The sequence below is a fragment of the Acomys minous genome (genome assembly GCF_964271855.1).
Source record: "Acomys minous genome assembly, chromosome: 2".
Classification (NCBI taxonomy): domain Eukaryota; kingdom Metazoa; phylum Chordata; class Mammalia; order Rodentia; family Muridae; genus Acomys; species Acomys minous.
Genome location: NC_140484.1, coordinates 83,272,778 through 83,298,214, shown reverse-complemented (window position 1 = coordinate 83,298,214; position 25,437 = coordinate 83,272,778). Strand labels below are relative to the sequence as shown.

At 36.6% G+C, this 25,437-nt stretch overlaps 1 protein-coding gene across 1 annotated transcript; it reads left to right on the top strand.

The window, feature by feature from the left end:
* Nucleotides 1-645: 645 nt before the first annotated feature.
* LOC311609838 (vomeronasal type-2 receptor 116-like) lies at nucleotides 646-25,329 on the top strand (the record flags this gene model as incomplete). Its single annotated transcript, XM_084803226.1, has 6 exons — nucleotides 646-854; nucleotides 6,983-7,274; nucleotides 7,858-8,664; nucleotides 9,360-9,587; nucleotides 10,340-10,463; nucleotides 24,407-25,329. The coding sequence occupies 6 exons, from the start codon at nucleotides 646-648 to the stop codon at nucleotides 25,327-25,329; spliced, it is 2,583 nt and encodes an 860-aa protein (XP_084659352.1).
* Nucleotides 25,330-25,437: the final 108 nt, after the last annotated feature.

The window sequence follows — 25,437 nt, the reverse complement described above, 5'->3', positions numbered from 1 at the left end:
GATTAATGCAGGATGAAAGGGAAGATTAGGAGTGAAGAAATTCAAGTTCAGAATGTAAAGTGGTAGCTTAAATTTCACACTGAAATTCAGAATGTAGAGAAGGAAGAGATGAATGTAGCAAGACTGCTGATTATTCCAAAATGAGAACCAAACTGATTGTGTTGATTCTAGATATAATATTGCTCTGCAGATAGAAATGTATCATAGAAGTAAATTCTAAGACATTTATAATCAGTATAAAGAGTAGACTCTATTATTGTCTATGGCTTGGAAAATCATGGCTCACTAATTTTGTCTGTGCATTCCTAGCATGGGCATTTTCATATGTTTTCCCAATTCCTCTCCCATGGCATGCTTTGATATAGCATGTTTTCATCAGCCAAAGTTGTTTTCATACAAAAAGTTTCCTGCTTCAAACACAGAGCATCAGATGGAGAGCCTCGGAGAAGAAAGAATTACAGAATTCTCAAAGGCTTTAGATGCGGTATCATGAAAAAATTGGTGTGATTAATGTGACAGTTGCACTTGTTAACAAAATGAGAACAACACAGATTCACAAACACATGAGTTGAATATATACCTGCTGGACACCATTAAATATGTATCTATTAGTCTTCTGGCTAGGCAGATATATGTGTTGATAGGATGTTCTGTATTTTTATCTTTTTTTTCTTGCATGTTACCTATTTTGTGTGTGACTTTACTCACAGTGAGTGCTATGAAACGATCTTGGAAGACTTTTACCATAAAGGAGATGTGACAATTGGTGCATTTTTCCCTCTTCATTATTTCTACACAGATAACAACATTCCCCATAAATATGTACCAAATACCTTCCAGGACTTTCATATAAAGTAAGTATAATGATTCATTTTAAGAGTTCAGAGTTCTTTACTTAAACCTTCCTTTGTTTTTCAAAATTATTTTTCTATTTTCAAATCAGTCCAAGTATATTTTCATGTGTACTTCTTTTCCTCTTTTAAGGGCAAAGTGATAATTTTGATGTTATTCCTCCTGCTTTTGTCATATGATATTGGGAACTCATGAGCTTCCTTGCTTGTAGTTCCAGACTATTCAAATATTTTCAGTGTTAAGTTTCAGAATATAGTTAAGTTAGTCTAAGTTTGACCCGATACTTCTGGGCTTTCTTTAAGATCACATTGCTTTTGTGACAAGTGATGATGTCAGTGAATGCAGAGACTACTTACTGAGTGCTTGGCATGATGCTAGAGTGAAAAGTCTTGACAATGTGATACCCAGCTGGTTTCAGAACAGCATTGTCACCATTAAATTTTGGGAACATTTTTGTGCTCTACATATATGTTTGTATTTTTTGCATTTCCTGTTTCCTTATTTATTTTGTTTGTTCTCAAATAAATTTTAAAAGGTGTACCTGTTTGCCATATATGTTTCCAGTGAGTTTTTCTCATTTATATGGGTGTGCTCACAATGATATTCTCTATGTGAGGGTGACCACCTAAAACTGCTTATCAGCTACCTTGAAATATGTAAGATTAAGAAAGAGTGTCAGAACAGTTTGTTTTCCTTAGAAAAATGATTGACAAATATGTAAGTCTGTCATGTTATAGAGGAAATAAAGTTTTCTTATTTTATTTAAGCACCCCAAACCTATGGCTCAATGTAAAATAATCCTGAAATAAGCAATATAGTTTGTAAATATCTTTGAACACATGATAAAATTGGTAGAAGACAACAGGTAGAAATTTACAAAAGAAAATATACATATGAAGGTGGATTGTGCTCAGTGCAACATTACTGTTCAAGTGTTAAAATATTGGTGTTGTATTAGGGTAAAACAAAACAAAACAAAACAAAAAACCGAAAAGCCCAAGGACAATGGAGAAAATATTTTCAGATGTGAAAAGTCATGAGATATTTGAGGATCTTGGCACATATAGTTTGAAACTAATATGGAAATTACGATGACAGATACAATAATTTCTATCTAGACCAATAATTCATATCTTAGTGCTATAACTCCAGGTCAATACAATTTTTTAAGAATCATATTTATGTCAAATACAGTGACATATTTGTCACATATGCCTGACAGACTGGAGACCCTACATGGAGCCCTTTCTACTTCATGTTAAATAATGCAAATTGTTATTCTCCTTTTCTTTTCTCACTACTTTCAGAATCACAGGCATCGGTGGACTTCTGTATATGCGTTTCTCTATATTACGCAACAATATGAAAGGAGTCTACTTTTGGTTACATTATTTGTGAGTGTCTGGTTTGTCTATAATAAATGAAAGGATGATATATAAAAACTTTCAACTTCTTACATAATCAAAATATAAAGTAAAAGTAATTCATGACAAGAAAACAATACTTGTACTATAAAAGATAAGACAACTTTTATTATAAAAGATTAACAAGCTTGTCTTATACAATGCAATTTCCAAACATATTTTTCAGCCTACACTTAAACAAACTTGTCTATATTTTTCAGGAGTTAAATAAATAGATCAAATGGAGAAACTGCTAATTTTCTAGGACATTGCTCTGGTTTCTAAAATCATCCTGGATTGCTTTCTCCATTCCTTTGCTTCTGTATTAGTAGTGAAAATGGTTACACCCCTAAGCATCTCTTAATCCTGAGCACATTTCTCTACTCTTGTCGTTGCCTTATTATTGAGGTATTTATTTCCATGACTTGTAGCCCTCTGGTCAGAATGGCCGTTGAGCATCCTCTAAATCCCTTCATGGAAGTCTATCATGTATCTGGCCTGCATTCATTTGCTTGAAAAATACTACTTTGGTTTCTACATTTCTGTATCCACTGATCTTTTTTAATATCCATAATTGTTCTTTAAATTGGCACTTTGATTGTGTTTGGTAGCTCCATGTTTCTCAGTAAAATTAGCCAAAAAGATGCAATATACCAAGGTAGTTTTCAGCCCAGGCAGAAACACGAACACAAGCAGTTCAATTGTACACCAACCTCTCTGATGTCAGAGGTTTCTCAGGGTCTGGATGAGAAGAGCGCAGGTAGTCATCATTGTCCGCACTGTGGGGATTGCTCTACCATTTATCTCAAACTTGCACAGAAATAGATGTGAATTAAGATCTTTGTTGTCTAATTTTCTTTTAAATCAATATATTAAAGAATTATTTAATCATATGATGTTTCAACTTTATCTACTCTAATAAATAAATAATAAACAAATAACTCACTATTAAAAACAAGAAATTCAAGAAATTTGTGGACAAATGGATTGAGCTAGAAATGATCATAATGAGTGAGTTAATCAAGAAGCAGAAAGACTCAAATGGTATATACTCACTTATATCTGCATCCTAGCCCAAGGGGTATGTCCCACGAAAGCCTTCACTTACCAGGAAACTGGGACAGAGGGGAGCACATCCTACTGGCACTCTAGATGAGAATAGCAAAGTAGAAGATCCAGAGGGTCCTAGAAACCTATAAGTATTCTTTAATTTTCAATGTACATTATCAGATGCAGCAATCACTTTAAAAGAATACAAGACAATTCTGAGATTTGTGACCTTCCCTACTGATTTGTCAGCATTTCTGGGAAAATAATTATCTTAATGGCAATATTATAATTATCTACATATTAAAATTATTTTTGAGAATTCATTATATTCTACTTATTTCTAAATTTTATAACTGATTTATTAACATTTTTCATAACATCTAAAACATGTAGAGACTTTTTGCTTCATATTCCCTTGTGTGCTGGCTAGTTTTATGCCAACTTGACACAACCTATGGAAACTGAAGGGGAGGAAGCCTCAATTCAGTTGATGTCTCAATAATATTAGTCTATGGGCCAGCTGCAGAAAATTTTCTTAATCATTAATTCATGTGGGATGGCCCAGCTCATTTTGTGTGTTGCCGTCCTTGGCATGGTGATTCTGCATTCCATAAGAAATCAGCCATATTGAGTAAGCCAACAAACAGCATTCTTCCATGGCTGCTGCAAAGCTGCTGCCTTCAGATCCTGCGATGCATGATTCCCTTTCCTGACTTCCTCCAATAATGAATAGTGATAAGGAAGTGTAAGACAAATGTGCTGGATGGTTTTATATCAACTTGAGACAAGCTAAAATTACCTAAGTGGAGGGAACATCAGTGAAGCAAATTCCTTCATAATATTTATTGCAGGCAAGCTTGTAGGGAATTATCTCAATTAGTGATTTACGGAGGATTGTACAGCCCGTTGTGATTGAGAACATTGCTGATATGGTAGTCCTCAATTTGATAAGAAAGCAGGGCAAGAAATCCATTATGAGCAATCCAGTAAATAGAAAACCTCTGACTGTTGTATCATCTCCCACCTTCTCATTTTTGCTGGTTTTGTTCCTATTGAGATGTCTTTCAGTGATGAACAATGCTGGGCAAGTATAAGCCTAATGAAATCTTTCCACTCATCTTGTTTTTATGATGCTATTTCATCACATCAATAGAAATTATAATGATAATAAAGTCACCAAATAAACTTTTTTTTCCCCAGTTTGCTTTTGGTCATAGTGTTTCTTCTAACAAATAATAACTCTAACCGAACCACCTTGCTAAGCTGGTGAATGTGTGTGTGTGTTTGTGTGTGTGTGTGTGTGTGTGTGTGTGTGTGTGTGTGTGTGTGTTTCCTGTGCTACTTTAATTTTTTTTATTATTATTACTTTTCTTTTCAAACAGGGTTTTGTTTACTCACATAACCTTAACAGTCCTGGGACTTTCTATGAAGACCACAATAATGAGGCTACTTCCTCTCCCCAAAAGGGGAACTAATAAAAAACCAGGCATCAAAGTCCACATCAGAGTCAGCTCCTATTCCCCTCACTAGAACACCCATATGAGGACTGCACTGCCCATTGGCTATGTCTGTGTAGAAAGAATAGGTCCTATCTATGTCTGTGGTTGGAGATTGTTTCCACAGCAAACCTCCTCCTCAGGTCTTGGTTAGTTGTCTCTGGTGCTCTTCTCAGGCATCTCCTGTCCCACTGGAGTCTTTCTATTCATCCCAGTGCAGAATTTGAAACAGTTTTAATTGTCATATATAAATTGTTCATGTTTATGACCCTATGTGTTGTCAAAATATGAATCTAAAAAGGAATAAACTCTTCATTATAATGTTTCTGACTGCAGAACATTGCTTTCTTTTATTTTTCCCAGTCAAGTACAGGTTGTGCTCTATAAATACCATTGTGAGTGGAGCCCTACCATAAGTGAGATTGACCTGCCAGAGGTCACAAAAATGAATAAAGTGACTATTTCTCACCCAGTAACTATCAACTCTTAGTAGCATCTCAGCAAGGGGTGAAATTGTATGCCCATCATCTTCTCCATGTTTGTATTATGGGGTTATTTTGGACATGTGCTTTCATAATAATTCCAACTTCAAATTTGCAACTACTGTAGATGGAAAATATTGTTATTTTGGGGTTATCCACAGCCTCTGTCTCTTCTTATGTCTCTTCAGTCATAATCCCTCAGCTCTGTTTGTAGGGTGCAATATGTAACCTATACTTATCACTGAGCATGTCATAATCTATTATTATCTGTATGATGATCAATCATTCACTTCAGTATTGTATATTATCTAATGCAAAAAGGAGCTTTGCTGATGAGGGCTGAAAGATGTACTAACCCATAGGAACAGTAGTACATCATCAGTAGGTGCTTTCATACTGTGTCCATTTAGAAGAATAAGTATTAAGTTCTTTCTTTTGGTCTATGACCTGCCTACTCACAGACTCTATTTTTATAATACCAAGCATGTGTTCCATACCATGGTGGAGACTTTAAATTAAATAAAGCAAAGATTCATTCCCCATATAAAATGAGTGCCTCTTTTAGTACCAGAGGGCATGTCATATAAGGCCAGTCATTATTATGTTCCTCATGGTTTAATTCCCTTTTGGATATTCTTTAAATAAGACATTGTCATATAAAATTGGGACATTGGTTCAAGATGTATCTTTTCCCTTTATATTAATTTTTTCATTTTATACCCTGATTGTAGCCTCCTCCCTCACCTCTTCTTGGTCCTGTTCTCTTTCCCTATTCCACTAATCCCAGTCACTCAGTCCTTAGAAAGGGAGATACTTGCTCCATTACCAACTCTCTCTAAAACTGCTTGTATCATCTTCCTCTGTGGCCTGCAAGGCTGCCTCATCTGGGGGAATTGGTTGAAGTTCAGGCAACAGAGTTCATGTGGCAGACAGACCCTCATCCTCTTATTAGGAGACCTACATGGAAACTAAGTTCCTTATTTGCTACCTCTGATAAGGGGGCCCAGGTCCTGTCCATGATTGGTTCCTGGTTGCTGCATCAATCTCCACAGACCCCCCTGGGTCCAGAATTGTATACCTTATTCATCTTCTTCTGGAGCTCCTATACCACCCAGGGCCTTCTATTCTGCTCCCCATACACACTCTCTTCCAAGAGACTCCCTGAACCCTTACCAATGTTTAGCTGTGCTTTAGTTCTGCTTTGATCCTGTGCTGGGCACAGATTTTCAGAAGACATTTGTGGAAAGTTGACATCCTTTTCCTTGTCTTCATCTGCTTCCAGTGTCTAGTCTATTTACCCTTCAGAATGAAAATTAAGCATCCTCTCTAGGGTCCTTGACCTTTCATAATTGTATAGGCTAAAAGACCAAGATCCAGACACTTAACAGTTTTCGTTTGGTCAGAACCTAATTCCTTATTCATGAACAGTCTCTTTTTAAATTTTTCCACATAAGAGATAAATAATGCAACTTAATAATCAATTATAGCTCAATATAACACAATTAATGAGTGCTAATCTGTAGAATCATACCTAATCCTGTCTTTTTAAAAATCCACATTCAAGTTCCAGCCATTTGTTGGAAAAGAGTATTTAATTTTATGAAAATATAGGTATTTTAATTATAAAAGCTATTGCACTAAATATGGGGGTTGTATAGTCTATGCCTTCCTCTTGACTAATTTTATGAAATCTCTGCAGGTATAATTTTAAGAACTACCAGTTTGTTCTGGCACTGCTTTTTGCTATTGAAGAGATAAACAGAAACCCTCATCTTCTACCCAACACAACTCTGGGCTTTGATCTCTACAATATCTCATTTACTGAAAAGAGTGTTCTTATTGGTGCCTTTGTTTGGCTCACAAGAAAAAGAATTCCCTTAGTTAATTATGACTGTGGAAAGAAGAGAATGTCACCTGTTGCACTCACAGGAACATCATGGGCAACTTCTGCCCATATTGGATCACTGCTACAACTCTACAAAATACCACAGGTAAGGTATGAGGTGTGGGAAGAAGGAGTCAAATATCCCTCAGAGGAAGGATAATAGGTCATCAAGGAGAGACTTGATACTCTATGAGCATATACAGGGGAAGGAGGTCCCCCACAGACACAGACATAGGGGAGGGGAGTAGGGGGGAAGTGGGAGGAAGGGAGGAATGGGAGGATACAATGGATGGGCTAACAACTGAGATGTAATATGAATAAATTAATAAAAGAAAAAAAGAAAAAAATGTAAATTAGTAGCACTTGAATTAATTTGGTATAAAAAGAAGCTATGAAGTACTTGATGATAGATCCATATTTCCATTACTTAAAATTGAAAGTAATGAGAGACAGATGAGACCTGCTACATTATTTAAATTTGAAGCCTGTCATTTTTTTGTGGAAAACTCTGTAATGCTTTTACATTTTAAAATATGACAAAACCACCTTTACTTATGTTAATTTAGGACCAATGTGTTAATGTGTTTGATGCCATTGTTCTATCTCTGGTCTCTCTCTCTCTCTCTCTCTCTCTCTCTCTCTCTCTCTCTCTCTCTCTCTCTCTTTCTCTCTCTTTTTTTCCTCTTCAGCTCACTTTTGGGTCTTTTGATTCTACCTTGAATGACCAAAGTCAGTTTAGTTCTCTCTATCAGATGGCTCCCAAAGATACATCCCTGTCACATGCAATTGTGTCTTTAATGGTTCATTTCAGCTGGTCCTGGGTTGGTCTGATCCTCCCAGACGACCACAGAGGGACTCAGATCCTGTCAGAGTTGAGAGAAGATATGGAAAGAAACAGTATTTGCATGTCCTTTTTGAAAATTATCTCTGGATCTTGGAATTCATATTCCAATGCAGTATGGAAAGATATAGGGACGATTCTGGACTCATCAGCAAATGTGATAATTATTTACGGGGACATTGTTTCTTTACAAGGCTTAATGCGACACATTGCACAACTATTAGTGACATGGAAAGTCTGGGTCTTGAACTCTTCATGGGATGTTGGCAGCAATTTTGATTATTTCATGGTAGAGTCATTTCATGGGAGTCTCATATTTTCACATCACTATGTAGAAATGGTTGAGTTCAATAATTTTATTCAAACAGTTAATCCCTACAAATACCCAGAAGACAATTATCTTCCTAAGTTTTGGTATTTGTTCTTCAACTGTTCATTTTCTGAGCCTTATTGTAAACTTTTGGAAAACTGCCAGCCTAATGCTTCTATAGAGTTACTACCCAAACACATTTTTGACCCATCAATGAGTGAAGAGGGCTACAATATATATAATGCTGTATATGCTGTGGCCTACAGTCTGCATGAACTGAGTGTTCAGCAAATACACACACAACCATATGCTAATGGAAAAGACGAGATATTCTTCCCCTGGCAGGTAATAGACCTTCCTGTGTATTGTAAGAGCAGCAATATAGTGTTTTTAATTATGTTTAAGGCACTGAAAGTAGGCATTGTAATTTTTAAATATGTTGTCAATCACCCAGGGAGATAAAACTTATTTCCAAGACTGAATATCAGGGCAAAATTGTAACAAATGTAAATTATAAATGGCATGCCAGAAAGAAAAAAAACCCTTAAATAAATATTAAATTAAGATCACAAGTTCTTTCACATTTCTTAGTATTCTTTTTATTGTGATTTTCCATATGTATTCTTCAGAGCAGAGGTAGGGGCAGTAGATCCTTAGGGGTTAAAATTCTTCTGAGCATGACTACAGGTTATGAAGCTAAGTATTAATTTACTGCAGGCTTTCAACTTCAGGTCTTTCATTGTAAGGATTGAAACTGTGAATATATTCTAATGGTAAATGTGGTCATTTCTTCAAAGAAATTGGAATCAGCTGATTCCACATATCTTGGTATTTGTTGTCTTAGCTGTTTTCAGCTCAATGATTTCTCTTAAACAGTATGGTGGTTTTGAAATGTAATGTATTAAGATTCCAGTATATTTCATTTTCTCCGCCATGTTGGTATCTCTTTTAAAACACTGAAATTGTTTGTACTACTCTTTAAAGAAAATGTACTTAGTACATCAGAAATTCTTCAATGTATGTTCCTGCATCTATTTTAGTTCCTCCCTTTCCTAAAGAACACCCTTCTGAGATATAATGTGAGAGGCCACACAGTAATGGATAGGAGAAAAAATCTGGATTCAGAGTATGACATTCTCAATTTTTGGAATTTTCCAAAGGGTCTGGCATTAAAGGTGAAAGTAGGAACCTTTTCTCCAAATGCTCCTCATGGTCAACAGTTATATTTATCTGAGCAAATCATACAGTGGCCTGCAAGATTTACAAAGGTAGGATGTTACTTATCTCACTGCTTTGACCTTTCATAAAGACCATAATTTTCAAGATGTAATTATCTTTAGACACTCATTCAGAACCAAATAATATTTAAATATCAATAAACAAATAACTGAAAGGAGGACAATATTACCATGGCTGACACTGTGAGCATGCCATCCAGCTGGTAAGAACAGAATACTTTAAGAGCCAGAAGAGATGGTGGTATCACATTCACCAACCAGAATCAGAGATCAAAGAATGTGGTTGCTCATCTTCTCTATTCTTTTTGTTATGTCTGTGACATTAACCAATTAAATACTGATACCCATTTTGTGGGTACTCCTTTATCTCAGGTAAAATGTCTCTATAATTATTCTCACAGAAATTGCCCAAACATTTGTTTCCATGATGAATCCAAGCTCTGAAAATGTTCTCAATCCACATTCACAATCACATCGGATATAAAAGCTCACCCTACTAGCTAGTACGTAAAGATACAGGTTGAACCTGAAGTCATGCCATGACCTTCTAGAACACTACTTTAATGACTTACTAATAACAGCAGCTCTGTGTATTAGACTAAGATTTACTCATTTGGTCTATGAAGCCTAAAAGCTTCCAAAATAGCAATACCAAAACCCAATCTCTTCAATTATAAGAGAAAGTATTTTCAAATTAACTGTTCAATCATATACATAAATACTCTATTTACTCAGATGAGTCACAAAAGTATGAACATTTGCTAATAATTTCTTTTCTCTAGATTCCTCAGTCTGTATGCAGTGAGAGTTGTAGACCCGGATTCAGGAGAGCTGTCCAGGAAGGCAAAGCTGTGTGCTGCTTTGATTGCATTCCTTGTGCAGACAATGAGATTTCTAATGAAACAGGTAAATATAGGCTTACAGAGAAATTCCCAACTTGTTCTCAGGAGATTGCAGTACATAAGCAAATGGAAATATACTGGAGAAAAGAAAGAGATAAACTTTTGTTCTTTGTTTATACAGTTAAGCATTGTTGTTACTTTTATTTCCTTTTGAAAGGACACAGTCTACACACTAAAAGAATCTTTCATTTACACTATTATTGAATTCCAAACACTTTTCCCTGGAGAGACACCTTCCTGAAAAAGTAATCATCTGGCTCATTTTACTGTGAACACGGTATTTTGAGTACCATTTCTTTATGTTTCCAAACCATGCTGAGTCATATGTAGAATTCACATAATGCATGGATTTCTCACACACTTTTTATGATCATTCCCAGTACATTTTTTCTTTTATACAGCAGGTAATGAGAGAGTTGTGTTTCATTTACCCCCTACATATGTTTTATCTATATCGTGCATATTTTTATTTTACTGGAAATAGACTATTTCATATAATATGCTTTTTAAAAAATTTTGTCTCCCTTTATTATACATAGATTCTTTTCTCACACAATATAATCTAAATACATTCCCTCCCTCCACTTCTTTCAGTTTCTCCTCACCTAATCTTTCATTAGAGTTCCACTCCTTATTTCTCTCTTGTTAGAAAAGAACAGGCCTCTAAGAGATGACAACAAACACTAACAAAATAAAATATAAGCTAATGCAAAACCTATCATATCAAAGTGGGAGAAGACAAGACAACAGGAAAATAAAAGTCCCGATAGAGTACACAAGAATACACTTGTTTACCCATTCAGGAGTTCCATGAAAGTATAAAACTGGAAGCTGTAGTTTATAGACAGAGGACCTAGTGCGGACCTCTGTAGTCAGTGTGATTCCTGCTTCAGACTCTATGCTCTTATGAGCATTTATTAGTTGTTTAAAACATTCTTGCTGTTGTGGTGTTTTCTGTCTACTTTGCCTCTCCTACTCTTTCTGCTTCAGTTTCTGTGAGATTCGTTAATCTCAGAGGGGAGAAAATAGAGACATCACACTTACAATTCTGTGTTCCAAGTGTATAATTTCTCAATGTGGATCACTGTATTTGTTCCTTTATACTGTAAGAGTAAAAAAAATCCTCTCCGATAATGGATGAATAAGGTACTAGTCTATAATTATAACAGAATATAATGAGCAGTAATTTTTGCAGACCAGGAGTATATGTTTTTCTAAAGACTAAGGTCTCTAGTCTCTGGTGTTGGTTGCTAGGGTAATGTCATGAATGGGCTCCATTTCATTGAGTGGGACATGAGTTAAATCCAAAAATCAATGGTTAGTTCCTTAGGGATTGCACCCCTATTATCCTAGTATATTTTGCAGGCAGGACTAATTTGGGGTGGAATTGATGTTTATACTTTTCCTTGGGCAGCCTTCAAAATACTTTATTCTGTCATAGACAGTATAACATAGGGTTAAATGTTGTATGTACCACCTTTTTGACCTATTCAATGAGTTGTTTCACTGTCTTGTCTTTAGCAGTTTGGCCTTGCTGTCAGTAGTTTTTTGGCTGAAAAACTCTATTGTCTTGGCAACAGCATAGATTATTTGGGGATTTTTTTTCTATTGCATCTTTTAGCCAAAAACTCAAATTCATGAAACCCTGTTCTAGTATGGTAAGCTTTGTTTGTTGACAAGAGAATCCAGTTGGATTTCTGTCTTCCTCCTTATTTGGAAACTTCAATAGGACCATCTCTGTATAATATAGGATGTTTCTACTGCACTAGGTTTTTATATTGCCCATCAAATCCCCTTCATTTCTAGTTGTTACTCTCCTCATCCCCTCCCTCAGTTCTGGCTCATCTCTCCCTTCTAGCCCATTTAGCAAACTTTAACCCCCCCTGGCCCCAGTCCACCCATAAATTTAATTCTACTTCCCTGCCCATAGAGATCCATGTGATGTCCTCTAATTCCTTCTTTATTTCTAACAACTCAGTGACTATTGAGTATACCTTTGTTATCATTTATTTAACAGATAATATGCAGAGATATGCAGACACATATTGTATTTAGCTTTCTGGTTCTGGAATACCTCACTTAGGATAATATTTTCTGTTTCCATCCATTCATTTGCAAAATTAACTGTCATTTATTTTAACTGAGTAATGCTTTTTATATAAATGTATTATATTTATTTATTCATTCTTCTGTTGAGGAACATATAGTTTGTTTCCAATATCTGGCATTTGTGAAAAGAGGAGCAGTGAACATGATTAGTCATGTGTCCTTCTGGTAGAATGAAGCATCCTTTGGGTATATTCCAAAGAGTGTTAAAGCTTGCTTTTGAGGGATATTAATTGTCATCTTTCTGAGAAAATAGCGTACTCATTTCCATAGTGCCTTTATAGGTTTATACTGCCACCAGAAATGAGGAGATTTTTTTTCTTGCTCTGTATTCTAGCAGGCATGAGTTGTGACTTATACAGTTGTTCTTAGGCATTCTCACAGGTATAAGGTAAAATTTCAAAGTAGTTTTGATTCACACAATATATTCTTATTATTGACTCTCCTCCCTAAACTCAATTAAGTTCCTTACCATTTTCCCACTGACTCGATCTATGAATTTCGTTCTCTCTCTCATTAAAATACAATAGCCATCTTAAGAAAAGAATAAAATAAAATATGACAAAATAATAACAAACCATCCTAAGTAGGATGAAAGGAAGAATCTAAATAAATAAATACAGGCACATCTCCAAATTCCAAGAAACACATTCAAAAATTGACATGTTTTCATACTAAGAAACCCCATAAAAACAAACTCAGAAACCATAAGATACACACAAGGACCTGTAAGGTTAAAAAAATATTGTCTAGACTAAGGATTGTGGTACAAAAAACCCTCACATAATAACACTGGTTTTGTTTTCTTTTGAATGTCTCTTACTGGACATGAGGCTCACCCTTAAATTTTGTTTGATTATCCCCTGAAAATCACTTGCTAGAATACCCCCCCTCTCTCTCTTTGCTGATCTTATGTAGCCTCTCTTTTCTGTTCTGTTCTTATTAGAGTTGAGTGTATCTTATCTCTGACTAATTCTGTCAAATATTTCTCTGATTAATCACGTTAAATGCCCATAACTATATGGCACTTTTAAACACAGTTGCCTCCTTCTATAAATTAAAGTTATCTTAACTGTTTGGGAATAAGTGTGTGTGCTGAGGGCATGTCTTTATTCCAGTCAGATCATACTGAAATCCAGAGTGTGTCTTCATTCCAGCTGGATCACATGGAACTAGCGGGTTGTCACATATAACCCCTTGTAGAGCAGATATGTTGCTGGATTAAATTATCTCTACATATATGTGTAGAAGGGTGTCATTATGAGCTGATTATATTGCTGTTTCTTATATATAAAAGTGATATCTGTTTGTTCCCTATATCTGTTTTTATCTAATGTCAGTTTTTTGGCTACCCAGGTAGTGTCAAGCATGGGTTACATGTCATGGAGGGGGCAACAATTTCAATAAGATAGCTGGTTGCTATTTCCAAAAGTTTTGGACCATTATTGCACCCAAGTGTAACTCAGGAAGCTCATCATCGTATACATTAAAGTATTTGTAGCTGTGGTAGTGTTTTCTATTTTTCTGAAGTAATGTTCAGAGTACTTCTCAGTGCTAGGAAAATTAGTCAGGATTGGTAAAAGTGTTAAGTAGGCATCATCAGTTTATCTTCTCTATGATCAGTGAATTATGAAGTGTTATCCTCAGCAAAGAGTCTACCATCAGTTTGTGGAAAACAACCAATACCCTTGGCAATATCCTAGATTGTTTGGGTTTTCTCATGGGGACCTTCGATCCAATAATTATATGCAATTCATTTGAAAATGGAGCATTCATTTTATGGCTAGATATATGTTATTGGATTTGGCTATCTTATTATTTAATGATTCCAATTTTCTTTCATATATGTATATAATACAAGCAAATCTATTGCAATTATTTTCATTACAACCCCCTAATGTCACTTAGTTGTAGGTGTCCATTTCCATATTAACTTCCCTATTCCCCTTTCTCCTTTGCTAATTTGATCTTCACATTCTCATCTTCCCTCCCACCCATCCATAACTATACATTGTACTTCTGCTTCCTAGGGTGATATTTCTCTCTCAGTCCCTTATGTTTTACCTAACATCAGTAGATATATGATTGTAGACTACTTATCAGTACTTAACAGACAAAGGCCTCACTTAAATTAATACATAGCATCTTGGACTTTTTGGAGGGTCTGGTTATCTTACTCAGGATAATATTTTATATTTCCATTACTTTGCCTTGTAAATTCCACAGCATGTTTATACTTCAAGATTACCTTAAGGAGAAGCATTTTTTTCTTTGTTCTGCTTCATTTAGTCAAAACAGTAAACCAAATTCATGTGAACAGTCTCCAGTACTTATGTTCAAGAAGCCGTCACAAGATGTACATAATCCCCACTTGGGAAGTACATTTAAAAGAAAACTATCCATGGCTTCTCCCATTAAGAGAAAAACATCTGTAAATATTTTTATATCTATTCAGTTGACCCTATAGTTTTGTCTCTTCTGACATTTCTATAATGAACCTCGGCTATACTGATGAAGATTTTCAAACCTTAAAGAACATGACAACAGTAGGGAACGCATTGATAAAAAAATGTGCCTATGACTTATAAACAGTATTAGTAGATAATTTGCCATATAATACATAGATTAATGTGGAATCATGTGACAAAATTGTGAACATATTATATAAGTGCATTATTGAGCAATCAGAGATAGGTACATCAACTTGAGCTAGCAGTAACTAAATACAATGAAATACAAACATTACTAGCTCTTGACTAAGATATTCAAAATAGAAAATACTTGGTTCAAAATGAATTTAGGGAAAATAAAACTTGTAGAGTTTATGTGAAACCAGAGAACTATGGAATTAGAATTGCAGTAGAGTTAAGGCAGAAAAAGATAAATCAACCACAAATTGCACATAAGTCACTAATCAGATGACATATTTAGATATTGAAAAATTTTGTAAACCTTTAGCTTGTTTAAAAACATTTTAAAATAAAAACAAGCTTAAAACTGGATTTCCTCATCTATGTTATTAAAATTATATTTATGGACAAAAACTCCACTTCCAACACAAATGTTATAATGTGAACTAGTCTTGTCACTGTGTTGGTCTTAATTAGATGTCCATGTTATGTGGAGTTTTGTCCATGTGTCCTGTGGTTAAAAGTGCTGTATTGATGTCACTCAGTATTCCTGTATTAAGGTAAATCTGTGGTTCTAGATCCAGTAGCATTATTTTAAATGAATGAGGGCATCACATCTGGATATATCTCTGTGGCTAATCTGGTGCTTATATTGAGACCTATGTTCCTGCTAAACTAACATGTTCAGTTCAATTACTTTTTGTTATTTTTGTCAATTTTTGAAATTACATAAGTACAACATCCCACCCTTCCTTTTTGTCTCCTCAAGTACTTCCATAAATCCTTTTTTATTGTCTTTCAAATTCATTGCTTATTTTTTATTTCATTTTTTATTTTTTGAAAATAATTATTTTTTCATACAATATATATTAATTGTAGTTTTCTCTCCCTCTACCCTCTCCATTTCATCTCCAAATGCCCTTTTATGGATTCACTCCATTCCTGTACCTCATTAGAAAAGAAGAGTTTTCTAAGAGATAACAACCAAGCATGACAAAAATATAAGAAAAAAATCTCTCATACCAGTGTCGGACACAGAACTCCAAGAGAAGAAAAATTGTTCCAAGAGTCAGGGATCTACTTATTCTCATAACCAGGAATCCATAATAAAACTAAGCTAATAGCTAAAATATATATTCACAAGACCTAATGTAACCTCACATAGGCTCCATGCTAACTGCCTCAGTCTCTCTGAGCTTAAATGATCCTTGCTTGACTGATTTTTTGAGGGCCTTGATCTTCTAGTGCCTTCCATGCCCCCTCACTCTCATAATATGCCTGCATCCTCTTCGGTGGAGTACCCTGAGTTCTTGGGGGTGGTATTTGGTGGTGACCACCAATTTAGATTTTCTCCACATAATATTTGACCCATAACATGTGGGTCTCTCCATCTATTATGATCTACTGCCAGAAGAAGCAGCTCTGAAAATGACTGGATAAGTTACTGATCTATGTATATAGCACAATACCATTAGGAATCAACTTGTTGAGTTTTAAACTAATTTTCTTTTGGTTTTACCCTCCATTTCTGTGATATTTAGAAACTTGTTCTTCATTAACCAAGTAATGAACATGATAGTGTGTCTTAAGTCAGATCAGTAGTTGGCTACTCCCACTAGTTCTGTGGTACCATTGTCTTAGCATATGTCACAAACTGAACACATTGTCAGCCAAAGGTGCTGTGGCTGAGTTGGTGTCAGTGCATCATGTTCAATAGTCTGCAGAGACACTTCCAGCAGTGAGAAGATTGAACATACTGGTAAAGTGTCTATCTGGACACCAGCTCAGCTTCTTCATATTCCATGATTTGGGTGGATATTGTCCTCTGCAATGAAGGCCCACTTTGTTAGTTTGTGGGGAGCAAGCATTTGACTTTGCATCCGCCTGTGTTTTCTGTGGATTTCCATGGGATCTCCTAGGCAAAAGTCTCAATTCAATGCAACCCAGCCCAGAGCCATCACTAGAAGATTTGGCTGAATAAAAGAAATGGCCAGCTGAGATTCCTCATCCTCTCTTACTAGGAGTTTTCAGTGGATAACATTCATGGATTCAAAAGTATTTTTTCAAAAAAACTGATAATACCCTCCATAATTTCAGCCATCTCTCCCAAACATCCTGCCACTTATTCCATATCCTTCCCTACCTAAATCCTCCTGTCCCTTTTTCCATCTGCCGTTAGTAGACATGTAAAATATTTTCTATTTCTTCTCAGTGAGAACATATATTGTTTTTTGAGGCAGAGTTTCTCTGTGTAGCCTTGGCTGTCCTTAACTTCTTTTGTATACCAGGATGGCCTTGAACTCATAGTGATCCACCTGCCTCTGCCTCCTGAATGCTGGGATTAAAGTCATGTGCCACCATATCTCTTTATTTAATACAGCAATTCTTAATCTGTGGGACACCATGAGTGCTTTGAGGAGTGAAAGACTCTTTCACAAGGGTCACCTAAGAAGACCAGAAAATAGAAATTTATGTTTCAATTCATTGCAGTAGAAAATTCCTATTAAGAAGTAGACCAATATTTTTTATAATACTCGAGGCTATTCTGAGAGGTGTTGTTTCTGGTTTCCTTCTCAGTCTATTTCGCATTTGTATATAGAAGAGCTACTGTTATTTTTTTTTTTGGTTAATGTTTTATCCAGACGCATTGATAAATGTATTTCCCAGATATAGGAGTGGTCCTGATTGAAATTTTAGGATCACGTAGGTATACTATCATATTATTTGCAAATAAAAATAGTTTAGCTTTTTCTTTTTTTAAGTATTTCCCCTTTAACTCCTTCTATTGTCTTTCTTCTCAGGATAAAATTTCAAGTACTATAGTGAATTTATATGTAGAGAGTATATAAAATTGCAGCCATTCTAATATCTAATAAAATAGACTTTCAACCAAAATTAATCAAAAGGGATGAGGAAAGGCACTTCATACTCATCAAAGGTAAAATCAACCAAGATGACATCACAAATTTGAACATCTATGCTCCTAATACAAGGGCACACACATTTGTTCTTTCAATATCTTCAAAATATTTTGTAGGTATTCTGATAGGGATTGCATAGAATCTGTAAATTTCTTTTGGTAAGATGGCCATTTTTACTATGTTGATTCTCCCGATCTATGAACAAGGTAGATCCTCCCATCTTCTGATGTCATTTTCAATCTCTTTCTTCAGAGATTTAAAGTTTTTTCAAATCAGTACTTCACTTACCTGGTTAGGGTTATTCCTAGATATTTTATATTGCTTGTGGCTATTGTGAAGGGAGTAATTTTCCTAATTTCTTCCTCTGCCTGTTTGTCATTTGTATACAGAAAAGCTACTGACTTTTTTTAGTTTATTTTGTATCCTGCCAGTTTGCTGAAGGTATTTATCAGCTGTAGGAGTTCTCTGGTGGAATTTTGGGGGGTCACTTATATACACTATCATATCTTCTGCAAATAGGGATAATTTGACTTCTTCCTTTCCCATTTGGATCCCCTTGATCTCCATTTGATGTCTTATTGCTCTGGCTAGAACTTCAAGAACTATATTGAAGAGATATGGGGAAAGTGGCAGCCTTGTCTGGTCCCAGATTTTACAAGGATTTCCTTGAGTATCCATTCATTTAGTTTAATGTTGGCTATTGGTTTGCTGTATATAGCTTTTATTATATTTAGATAAGTGCCTTGTATTCCCGATCTCTCCAGAACTTTAAAGATAAATGGGTGTTGGATTTTGTCAAATGCTTTTTCTGCATCTAAAGAGATGATCATGTTTTTTTTCTCTTTCAGTTTGTTTATATGGTGGATTACATTGATGGATTTCTGTATGTTAAACCATCCCTGCATGCCTGGAATGAAGCCTACCTGGTCATGGTGACTGATGTCTTTGATATGCTGTTGTATTGACTTTGCGAGTATATTGTTGAGTATTTTTGCATCAATGTTCATAAGAGAAATTGGTCTGAAATTCTCTTTTTTTGTTGTGCCGTTGTGCGGTTTAGGTATCAATGTGACTGTGGCCTCGTAGAAGGAGTTTGCTAATATTCTGTCCATTTCTATCTTTCAGAATAGCTTGAATAGTATCGGTAGTAGCTCCTATTTGAAGGACTGGTAGAATTCTGCGCTGAAACCATCTGGTCCTGGGCTTTTTTTGGTTGGGAGACTATCAATGGTTGCTTCTATTTCTATAGGTGAAATAGGGGTATATAATTTCCTTATCTGGTCTTGGTTCAATTTTGGTTGATGGAATCTGTTGAGAAATTTGTCCATTTCCCTTAAATTTTCAAATTTTGTGGCATAATTGTCTTTGAAGTAGGTTCTTACGATTCTTTTTATTTCTTCGGTGTCTTTTGTTATGTCTCCCTTTTCATTTCTGATTTTGTTAATTTGGATAGTGTTTCTCTGTCTTTTAGTTAGATTGGCTAACGGTTTGTCTATCTTGTTAATTTTCTCAAAGAACCAGCTCTTGGTTCTGTTGATTCTTTGGATTATTCTCTTTATTTCTAACTTATTGATTTCAGCCCTGAGTTTGATTATTTCCAGGCATCTATGCCTTTTGGGTGTTTCTGCTTCTTTATTTTCTAGGGCTTCCAGATGTGTTGTTAAGTTGTTTATGTGGGATGATTCCATTTTCTTTTTAAAGGCACTTATTGCTATGAATTTTCCTCTTAACACTGCTTTCAATGTGTCCCACAAATTTGGGTATATTGTTCCATCATTTTAATTGAATTTCAGGAAGTTTAATTTCTTCTCTTATTTCTTCCATGACCCATGTGTCGTTAAGTAGAAAGTTGTTTAGTTTCCACGTGTTGGTATGCTTTTTGTTATTTCTATTGTTGTTGAATTCCAGCCTTAGACCATGGTGATCTGATAAGATACAAGGTATTATTTCAATCTTCCTGTATCTGTTGAGGTTTGCTTCGTGACCAACTATGTGATCAATTTTAGAGAATGTTCTATGGGGTTACTGAGAAAAAGGTATACTCCTTTGCGTTTGGGTGGAAAGTTCTGTAGATATCTGTTAGATCCATTTGATTCATGACATTAGTTAATGAGGTTATTTCCCAGCTTAGTTTTGAAATCAAAGTTATATCCTTGAGTGAAAGTGGGGTGTTGAATTATCCCACTATTAATGTGAGGGTATCGATGAGTGGGGCGAGCTTTGATAATAACTCTTTTACAAATGTGGGAGCCCTTGTATTCAGACCATAGATGTTCAAAATCGTGATGTCTTCTTGGTTGACTTTACCTTTGACGAGTACAAAGTATCCATCCTCATCTCTTTTGACTAATTTTGGTTGAAAGTCTATTTTATTAGATATTAGAATAGCTACCCCAGCTTGTTTCTTGTGACCCTTTGCTTGGAATATTTTTCCCTAACCTTTTACTCTGAGGCAATATCTGTCCTTGTGGTTGAGATGTGTTTCCTGAATGCTGAAGAATGTTGGGTCATTTTTAGGCATCCACTCTGTTAGTCTGTGTCTTTTTATTGGAGAATTGAGACCATTGACATTGAGAGATATTAGTGACCAGTGAATGGTAAGTCCCTTCATTTTTGGTATTTGTAACAACCGAGTTTTTGTGAAGTTGTGATTTTGCAATGGTGTAGTTACTTATTTCTTATGTATTTTTCAGTTGTAGTTTGACCAGTTGGGGTGGAGTTTTCCTTCTAGTAACTTCTGTAAGCTGGATTTGTGGCTTGGTACTGTTTGAATTTGTTTTTGTCATGGAATATCTTGTCTCTCTGCCCTAGGTTATTGATAAATTTCCTGGATATAGTAGTCTTGCCTGGTATATGTGTTCTCTTATGGTTTGCAGAACCTCTGTCCAGGTCCTTCTGGCTTTCATGGTCTCTGCTGAGAAGTCAGGAGTAATTCTGATAGGTTTGCCTGCATATGTTACTCGTCCTTTTTCTCTTGCCACTTTTAATATTTTTTCCTTGTCCTGTATATTTTGTGGTGTTATTATTATATGGCGAAAAGATTTTCTTTTCGGGTCTATTCTATTTGGTGTTCTGTAGGCTATGCTAGTATGCATCTCCTTCATCAAATTGGGGAAATTTTCTTCTATTATTCGATTAAAGATATTTTCTGGGCTGTGGAGTCGGTTTCCTTCTCTTTCCTCTATCCCTATTATTCTCAAGTTTCGTCTTTTCATGTTGTCTTTTATTTCATGATCGCTTTGTGTCAGGAATTTTTCAGATTTAGCATTATCCTGGATGGTTGTTTCCAATTGTGCGATTGTTATCTTCAAGTCCCGATATTCGTTCTTCCATTTCTTGCAATCTGTTAGATAAGGCCACCTCTGAGATGCTTGCTTTCTTTTCTGATGCTTCTAGATCACGTTTTTCTTCCGTGTGTTCTTTTATGATAGCTTCCATTTTTATCTTTAGGTCTTGAACTGTTTTAATGATTTCCTTCACCTGGTTATTTATATTTTTCTGAAATTCTTCAAAAGCCTCTTTATATGACTCTTTTCAGTCTTCAGCCCTCTTGTTTGCTTCCTCCTGCATTTGTTTACAGATTTTATTTGTTTCTTCCATTATCATCTTACTTACTACGGACTTGACTTCGTTTTCATGTATATCAATTGTTGTTGGGTTGTCCAGGTTGTTTTCATTAGGATTGCTGGGATCTGGAGATGCCATCCTGTTTTGGTTTTGTTAGTATTCTTTAATTGACCCCTTGTCATTTTGGTGACTCTAGTGTTGGGAGGTGGTTTGTAGTGAGCTTCCCTGTTAGGGAGTGGATAGTTGATGTCTGATTATAGGTAGGGTGCCCTTACCTGTGGGGATCAGGGAGTATTTCCCTGGACCAGGCTGGTGATTCACATTCTACTCCTGGAGATTTTACTCAACACCTTAGGCTCCAGGATGAGTCATGCAAAGTAGGTTTCTGTTTGAGCCTTTTCACCTTACTACTGTATCTCAAGTCAGCAGTTTTGGGATCCGGAGTAAGGTCAGCACACAAGTTCTCTGGTGGTGTAGGGGGATCCCAGCTGTCTGTCTTTCCTGCTGCTTGTAGCCAATACCCCAGGTAGATCAGATATTCTGGGTTGTAGCTGTCTTTTAGCTCTGCCTCTACACTCTGTAGGAACGTCCAGCCTTTCCCATGAATTTGGGAGTTCTTGCAGGGTCTGCAGGAGCTTAACCAGCTAGGATCTGCCTGTTGGTGATTACAGGATCAGTGCCTGGTAGGCTTGAGACAGTATGGTTTCAGGCCACTGGCAGTATCCGAGAAGGTAGCAGTTTCCATGCCCCTGTATGCCAGGACACTCCCAGATTGCTCTAGATCAGCAGTTATACCCTGCATGCATGAGCCACAGCTCTCTATATCATGGGCCTCAGCTAGGTTCTGTTGTTTGGGGAGTGCCGGGTCATTGCCAGCAGCTCATCCCTGTGGCTGATGACAAAGGCAGTTCAGACTGCTGATGGGAATCACCTGTATCATCTCTTTCTGCTAGAGAAAGCCCGAGTGCCTCCAGGTCACTTTAGGGCAGCAGTATTCACTGCCGGCAAGACACAAAGCTCCCGATAACATGGGCGGTCCTGTCGTGGGCCCGCAAGAATGGACCCAGCTAGCTCTGTTATTTGGGGAGTGCCGGGTCAGAGCCAGCAGCCCAGCCCCGTGGCTGGTGCCAATGGCGTTTCAGATGGCTGGCGGGAATCTCCTGTATCTTCTCTTTCTGCCAGAGAAAGCCAGCGTGCTCCCAGGTCACTTTAGGGCAGTAGTTAGTCCCTGCAAGCGAGACCCATGGCTCCCGATACCTTAGGCGGATCCACTGGGCTGTGGGAGCAGACCACACCGGTTTCTAACTGCCCCTGTTTGCAGGGTCAATCCTTTGTGTCTGGCATCAGCTTGAGCACAAGACGCGGACGCAGTCCATGAGCTATACGCCAGTTCTAGCTGTTTTTGGTGAGACCCGCCACCTGTGTTTCCACCCTGGCTAGTCAGGTGACCTCCACAGTTTAGCATGGTGTGGATGTAGAGGTTCAATGGTAGTTTCACCCTATTCGCTGAGACTCCTCAGGCTTGGGGATCCGGAAAATCTCCTCCCCAAATGGAGAGTTTGGGTTTTATGTGCTGGCTACAGCTTGGTTGTAGAATCCGTTTCAGAGTTTGGGGAGTGCATTTAGCCCTATGGGCTGTTGCTTGTCCCGGGGTTAGTCCCCCTGGTGGTCTGCAGAATTTGGGGCCCCACTCACCTACAGTTCTCAAAATCCAGCAGTCTGTGGTTCCATTCACGTCCCTGGTTTCCTCGGAGTAGATCAGCTATGGTGCCTACTGGTCGACGCCATCTTGGAATCTGCAAGTTGTTAATTTTGAAAAGAAAGTTGAGAAAATATCTGGAGAAAGAAATTGATTAGAGTTCTACATTTACTAAATAATCAAGAACAACAAAAACAAATTATCAGAAGAGAGATTTGATTCTTCTAAAAATAAATCTGATAAACCTTTAACTTAAAACATAGAAGAGAGAAAATCCATTGATGAAGAAATATTTTCCAAAAATATACAAAAGTTTAATATAATAGTAATATGGCATCATAAAGTGGGGAGTATATGTTTTAAAATTCAAGATAAAAGTTACAAACACTTAGAAACACATTGTTGAAAATGTTTATATATCCAACATTGAAGACATAGAAACATTTCAATATATCTTTCCATATATATTTAAAATAATGCTGTAGCTAAGTGTTATAACATATTACTAGTGAAGGATTTCAGCTTCAAGAATGAAATGGTATTTACTATTTCTACTACGTCATGAGTATGAACCATATTAGAGTACCCAAGGGATTTTATGAAAATAAATACGTATGGGTTCCAAATGTGAGAAAAACCAAGTAATAGTTAAATTTCAAAGGATATTTTCTGTATTGTACAAAATATGTATCCAGAATTAGGGTATTTCTCATAAGTTGATGTCAAAATCACATTAGAATTATACAATATAATTCTATAATCTTAAGACTTACAAGATAGATGCAACAAAGCCACAAACTCAGGGAAAGCATTCAAAGGCATATAAAAAACATTGATATTCATTGACTTTTATCACCATAGTCAAAATGGGCTGCATATATTTGAAATTTTTCACAGAGTATTTTTTCTGAAAAATGAAGGAACATAATTCAGGAACCATTTCAATGAATTGAGGTTCAGTAAACGATTAGGGGGAATGGGGACAACTGAGGATTGATTCACAGTCACCTTTCCTTCTGAACAGATGCAGATCAGTGTGTGAAGTGTCCAGAAAGTCACTATGCAAACTTGGATAAGAACCACTGCCTCCAGAAATCTGTGAGCTTTTTGGCCTATGAAGACCCTTTGGGGATGGCTCTCACTATCACAGCTCTGGGCTTCTCTGTACTCACAGCTGTAGTTCTTGTAATCTTTGTGAAACACAAAGACACACCTATTGTCAAAGCCAATAATCGGGCTCTCAGCTACATCCTACTATTGACACTCATTATCTGTTTCCTCAGTTCCTTGCTTTTCATTGGCCAGCCCAATACAGCCTCATGCATCTTGCAGCAGACAGCATTTGGAATTTTGTTCACTGTTGCTCTTTCCACAGTATTAGCCAAAGCTATTACTGTGGTTATTGCATTCAAGGTCACTGTTCCAGCTAGAATAGTGAGGTGGTTAATTGTATCAAGGGCCCTTAATTTCATCATACCCATCTGCACATTGATCCAACTTGTTCTCTGTGGAATCTGGCTGGTCACCTCTCCACCCTTCATTGATCAAGACACTCATTCTGAACATGGCCACATCATCATTCTGTGCAACAAAGGGTCAGCAGTTGCCTTCCACTGTGTCCTGGGATACCTCTGCTTCTTGGCACTTGGGAGCTACACCACAGCCTTCCTGTCCAGGAATCTTCCTGACACATTCAATGAAGCCAAGTTCCTGTCCTTCAGCATGCAGGTGTTCTTCTGTGTCTGGGTCACATTCCTTCCTGTCTACCATAGCACAAAAGGGAAAGTCATGGTGGCTATGGAAATTTTCTCCATTTTGGCCTCCAGTACAGCCCTCCTTGGCTTGATCTTTGTTCCCAAGTGCTACATTATTTTGTTAAGGCCAGATAAGAACTCCTGTCTTCACCTAAGGCACACAACCCATTCCAGGAGAAATAATCATTTATAATTTAGTTCTAAATTAAAATTAATCTAAGTTAGTAAGTGAAATACAATGTTTGAAACCAGTACCACAGCATTTAAAATCACTTATTCAGGTACAGTATCATGCAATTAC